Source organism: Lactuca saligna, chromosome 8 (assembly GCF_052625555.1).
Source record: "Lactuca saligna cultivar CGN05327 chromosome 8, ASM5262555v1, whole genome shotgun sequence".
NCBI lineage: Eukaryota > Viridiplantae > Streptophyta > Magnoliopsida > Asterales > Asteraceae > Lactuca > Lactuca saligna.
The window spans coordinates 58,372,723-58,379,299 of record NC_136424.1 but is presented as its reverse complement, the minus strand read 5'-3'; the positions used below and the strand labels follow the sequence as shown (position 1 = coordinate 58,379,299).

The following is a 6,577-nucleotide window of genomic DNA, read 5'->3' as shown; positions in this document are numbered from 1 at the left end:
TATACTTGGTATCATGGGTAGACCCTATTTGTTCCAGCATGATGTAAAACTTTTGAGAAATTTTTAGTACTATTATAAATTTTCCAATGTGTATTGTGGTAAATCACGTGTGGGTGATCCTGTCATTTTGTTATGCTGTCAAAATATGATCTCAATAAGGGGTGTTTGGATTAGATTTTTAGCTTATTGCTTATAGCTTATTTGTGGTGGGAATAAGCAATAAGCATGGGGGAATGTTTATTAAAATTAACTTATTTAGCATAATAAGCTGGATTTTATCCAAACACTTAAATTAGCTTATTGTGAGAATAAGCAATAAACACCTCTTTTTTTCCTATCCAAACATCCCTTAATTGCTCGCGTAAACATAATAGAATTAATTACCATAACATGCATGAATGGAAAGGAATGGCAATTATCACATAAACTTTAAAAATTGTTATTGAACGATGCTTGGAATCGTGGGCATTGAAACACAAAATTCTAGAACACCCGAAGTCCAAACTTGACAAACAATCTAAAATATAATTTCGATTAATTCAATTTAATATTTTCTTTTAGTATTCGATCAGTTTACGAAACGAATTACTATATTATAAAAAAAACTCCAAGAACTATGAAAGAATAAAATAATTTATATTTGAAAAATAACATAATAGAAAGTAAACAACCCAGATCATTTTTGCAACCAATTCCAGACAACAAGTGTGAAAAACCAATTCCAAGTTCAAGTTCACACCTTTTTTTTAGTAAGATTGTAAGCAACAAGTCACTTATCCGAAAAAGTCTCCATGAAAAACAATTGATTTTGATCAGGAACACAACTAACCCATAAAATTTTAATATAACCAACCTCTATTTCAGCCTTCGTCATAATCATTCTCAAAGATTACAAAGAGAACGGTTTTGGACTCATCTCCTTTCCAAATCCAAGAATCAGGCTGATCAGAAAGGAGGATCTTAAATACTTTTTAATTCTCAAAACTCCTTTTCTATTATATTATTTTTAATTATCATTATTACTCCAAATAACCATTTCGATGCACGTGAGTACGATGACATCAGCATACACCATCCTAGCTTTAGCTTATCTTCTCTCTCTATAAATGTGCGATATCGTCTCTTTAACATCACAAAAAGTAAACCAACGACATTTCATTAACCTCTCCAAAACTAAAAACCTTGAAAATGTCGAAGAGTAAGATTCTGGTCGTGGGTGGCACAGGGTACATCGGTAAGAGGATTGTGAAGGCTAGTTTGGCTCAAGGTCACCCGACTTTTGTCCTTATGCGTCGAGAAATAGGTTACGAAGTTGAAAAGCTTCAGACGTTGTTATCATTTAAGCAACAAGGAGCTCAATTAGTTGAAGGTTCATTCTCCGATCATCAGTCTCTCGTGAACGCCGTTAAAGAAGTTGATGTCGTGATATGCACCATGTCAGGAGTGCAATTCCGTTCACATAACATTCTTCTTCAGCTTAAGCTTGTTGACGCCATTAATGAAGCTGGGAACATCAAGGTTTGTGCAGAATATTTATCTAATCATCACTTCATTCTCTTGACTTTTAAAGTCATGTATATATAGTTTGATAAATATATGATATTGAAACAGCGGTTTTTGCCATCGGAGTTTGGAATGGACCCTTCACGAATGGAGCATAGGGTTGAATATGGAAAGGAGACGTTTGAAGACAAGATGATAGTACGAAAAGCCATAGAAGATGCTAAAATACCATATACATATATTTCTGCAAATTGTTTGGGGGGTTACTTTGTTGGCAACCTCTCCCAAACAAACACCCTTGTCCCACCAAAGAACCGAGTGTCTATCTATGGTGATGGAAATCAAAAAGGTGTGATATGAATTATGATTTATGTCGATTTGTATATTGTAAGGAGATATATATATATATATATATATATATATATATATATATATATATATATATATATATATATATATATATATATATATATATATATATATGGTTTTTGTTATTTGTGTTTTGATTAACTTGTTTAAAATGCAGTTGTTTTTATGGATGAAGATGATGTTGCAACGTACACGGTTAAGAGTGTAGACGATCCTCGTACGTTGAACAAGACGTTGTATCTTCGACCACATGAAAACATCCTTACGCACAACCAGTTGGTTGAGAAATGGGAGAAACTCACCGACAAAACACTGCAAAAAGTACACATTTCCGCTCAAGATTTCCTTGCTTCCATGAAAGGTTAGTATACATCCGCTAAATATAGAAATTAATATTTTATTTTTTCATATAAATTTATCATTTTTTTAGGGTTTAATGGAATATATTTTCTAAAATAAATCATATATATTCGATACAATTAAACTTCACATTCCAACTCAAACAAAACTTGATTAACTATGACTAGTCCTAAACTCATACATCTTACCACATTGAGTTGGTCAAGTTAGATTTCAAGTCAAGTGGGTTAACCGGTTAAATGGGATGCCAAATCAACCATCTTTAAAAACAAAAACACTCTAAACACATAATAATTAATAACTAGCGTATGGGATGACGCAAAACACTTGGTTTTACCGGAAGAAAAAGAAACATATTTTCTTAAAAAATGTTAAATCATTACTTTAACATATATATAAAAAAATAGTTTTTTTTTTTAAATAATTTTTAAGGAACTATTTTTATTGAAAAACGATTTTAACTGCATCAAAATTCATAATTTTTTATTCATTATAAACAGACATTCATATTGATATAATTTTAAAATAAAATAAAAGTTTTTTTTTTTATAGTTTCAGTTCCCGTTACTCATAAGTGAATAAAAGTGAATCAGATTTTATTACAGGATATATTCGTTATTCAATAACAAATAACGGAAGCTGAAACTATATATATATATATATATATATATATATATATATATATATATATATATATATATATATATATATATATATATATATATAATATTGAAATTATATTAATATGAATGTCTATTTATAGATAAAATAAAAAATTATGAATTTTGATATATTAAAAATCGGTGTTTGATAAAAATAGCTTATTAAAAGTAAAAAAACAAAAAAAAAAGTTATTTGCATATATTAAGGTAATGATTAACATAGTTAGAAAAACGTATTACAACTTTGAAAAACACATGTGTATTAACGTATTACACCTTTGAAAAACACACATGTATTCATTCCCCATTTCCGCCAATACGAGGAGGGTTTTTGTAACAAAATAAATATATGGCTGAGATTGATTGATTCTGTCATTCGCAACATTTTTTTTCTCTATCAAACTTTATAATATATATATATATATATATATATATATATATATATATATATATATATATATATATATATATATATATATATATATATATATAACAAAATCCAGTGTGCTCTTAGTTTAACATGAACATATTATATATGAGACATTCATTTATTAATTTGTGTTAATATATTTTCTAGATCCAAATCTGTTTATTTCGTGGTTTAGTTTATGCCAGGAACTATTATCTTATTTTTCAACAACTATAATATTGTTTGGGTATATTTTGTTATGGGTATATATATATATTTTAAAAAATTTAAAACTCAACAAAAAATGATGTTTTTTTGTGTTGAAATATATTTTGTAGATTTGGACCATGCTTATAAAGCAGGATTTGAACGTATATATCAAATTTTCTATGATGGTTGTTTGATGAACTTTGAAATCGGAGAACATGGAGAAGAAGCTTCTAATCTTTATTCAGAAGTGAGATACACTCGTATGGATGAATATCTACAACGATATCTATAATTGATGCCAAAAGAGCTTAGTATATGCGTGTCTATGACAATAAATTCATATATCTCGCATGTTGTTAGTTAAGTCTTTCTATAAATATTCCGATGTATTTTAATTATAAATGAATTATGTTGTATCACTTAAACATTTGGTTAATAAATCACTAGAATCCAAGGTGCATACTTGTCATAAATCTCTAATTTGGCTATAGGAATCCAAGAAGTTTGAGATTACCTAGACTTCGCTTAGTTATTAAAATAGCTAGAGAAGCTCATAACATATGTCATTAGTTAAAGTCACAATTTCCATTAAACATGTAATTAGTGAAAGTTAACTAGCATTAATAACCAAAAGTCACCAAGTCCAAGGGGAGTCAAATGATTTCTCTACCATGTTGGAGAAAATATTTTTATGATTGTGTGAAGTGAAACTAACACACAAATAATTTGTTGCTTGCTAATTTGAAGATTCATTACTTAATTAAGAAATTAGTCAACTAACCACTACGTATACATCTAAATTCATGAATAAAGACATATAAGTAGAAAGAAGATGTTAAAATGGAAAACACTTTCATAAAGATTCAAGAACATGTTCATAGAGTTCTTCAACATCATCCAAACATTCAAGGAGTTCAGCCAAAGTCAACCAAGATTAACTTAGCCTAACATGGCAAAGTTTAAAAAAAATGATAAGAGTTTTAAAATACCAAACATTCACCAAAGAATCTAGATGAAAATATGATATGTTCTTCAAGTTCTTCCTACCTTCTAGAGCTCCAAAAGTACATATAAAAGTCCTAAAAATCTGATATAAGAATGCCCCAAAATTCCCAGGCAAACTACCCTCAAATAGTAACTAAATATGAAAAATCTAAAACTGCCCCTGCAGGAGCCACGTAGCCGTGTGAGTTGCAATGTCTATTCTCAGGCAACCTCGTGAGGTGTGCTGATTGTCTCCATTTCCTATTTGGTCTTCTTCGTCTTCTAGCTTTGACTTTTTTGACTGATCTTAGAACCTCAAATGCAATACCATATCAAAAAAGTAGATAAAAGCCCAAGAGTTTCATAACCCAAAAATCATCCAAAGATGCATTAATTCATTAGCCCTTGTGATTCCATCTTCTAATCCACCAAGCCCAAGTGTCTTCCATATAGTCTTAAAAGTAAGCTCCAATGACATTAATCTTCAATCCAAATCTCTTTGATAAGCCCCGACAATCCAGATCATCTATTCAAACTCCGTTTGTCTTTTGAATATCCATCCACGCTCTGCTCCATTTCTCTAAATACCTGCAATAAAGCTCAAAAACTAGAAGTACCCGTTATAGATAGAAATGACAAAAAGGAAAATATACATGACGATTAACTAAAGTATGAAAGAAATATGCTAAAATAAACTATAAAAAGAAGTAAATAAAATGAAACTATCAAATCACCAAGCTTGAACTTGGGATGAACTATAATAAAAATAAAAAGATTGGTCGGAGTCACAAAACCTGACAAGATCGGTCAACATGGTCTGAGTTGATCTTGTCACTATCCATAGATTTTTTCATCCGATTGTTATCTGAACCATAAACTACAACCCATAACAACTCCTTCAGGTGAGTAAGTAGGGAAGGTCAATCAAAATCCTTAATGGAAAATACATACAATGAAACATCTCTATAGTATAGAGAAAGAAAATCGATGGGCTCGCTTGGAGCTTTTTTTAAGTGTACACTCTTATCACAAAATTTGTGTGATCTCTCATTTGACACACTACAAGAAAAAGGGGTATCAGAGACTGACATAATCAGTCTTTGATGAGAATCGGGGACTGATTTTCCTAGTCCCCAGCTAGTCCTTGAGCCCTAGTCTTATATAGTCAATTTTTTTGAGTATATAGGACTAAAAATAAGTTCTAAATACATCAAAGTATCAGAGACAAAAAAAATAGTCTATGATAATATCTCATTCAATGTCTATTTTGTTTTCCTCAAATCCCCGATTTGATGTCATATCAGTCCCTGATACTATCTTTTAAGGACTAAATATCATTCATTTATAATATATCATTCAGTCTCCATTATGTTTCATTGAAATCTTTATTTTATGTTGTATCAGTCCCTGATAATATCTTTCAAAGTCTAAATATTAGCCGTTGATACTATAATTTTCAGTCTCCAATATCTTTCCTTCTAGGCCCCATGCTATCACTCAGGGACTAAATATAAATCTTTGATACTATCTCATTTAGTATTTAATATGTTTTTTCAGTGACCGAATATTTGTTTTAGGAAGATTGTCATTTAGTACTAACCTGATTTTTAAGTGATTGAATACCAGAGTCTCATATACATCATTCGATACAAAATATTGACCTCAAATACAATATCATTCAATCCATCATCAATAACCATGGTTTTGAAAACCATACCAAACCATTTAGTTCAACTAGTTGAACCAAGAACCGCTCAACCTGTAGTGACAAAAGAACATGGTTTGACATGCGGAATTAAAGCTTGCACAATTGAACATGGTAATTTGGGTGTTTAAGAGATATATTGAATGTATATGGTGTTACACATCTAGACTACATAATTAACACACACTTACACACTCACTTCTACATCTCTCAAGCACACCTCTACAAGTGGTATGAACCCACTATTTATAGAGGTGTTTACATGTCTCTCTCACACTCTAACTAACAAATGGTTCTAAAGGCTAAAGCACCACATGCAAGTGGGTTTTACAAAAGTCAAACATTTACAAAGTCATGAATGAATAACTTTGCAAC

At 30.3% G+C, this 6,577-nt stretch overlaps 1 protein-coding gene across 1 annotated transcript; it reads left to right on the top strand.

Annotated features, from left to right (window-relative positions):
- The first annotated feature begins 1,115 nt into the window (after positions 1–1,115).
- LOC145013276 (isoflavone reductase homolog) lies at positions 1,116–3,986 on the top strand. Its single transcript, XM_078972082.1, has 4 exons — positions 1,116–1,518; positions 1,612–1,852; positions 2,030–2,233; positions 3,642–3,986. The coding sequence occupies exons 1-4, from the start codon at positions 1,189–1,191 to the stop codon at positions 3,803–3,805; spliced, it is 939 nt and encodes a 312-aa protein (XP_078828208.1). The 5' UTR covers positions 1,116–1,188; the 3' UTR covers positions 3,806–3,986.
- Positions 3,987–6,577: the final 2,591 nt, after the last annotated feature.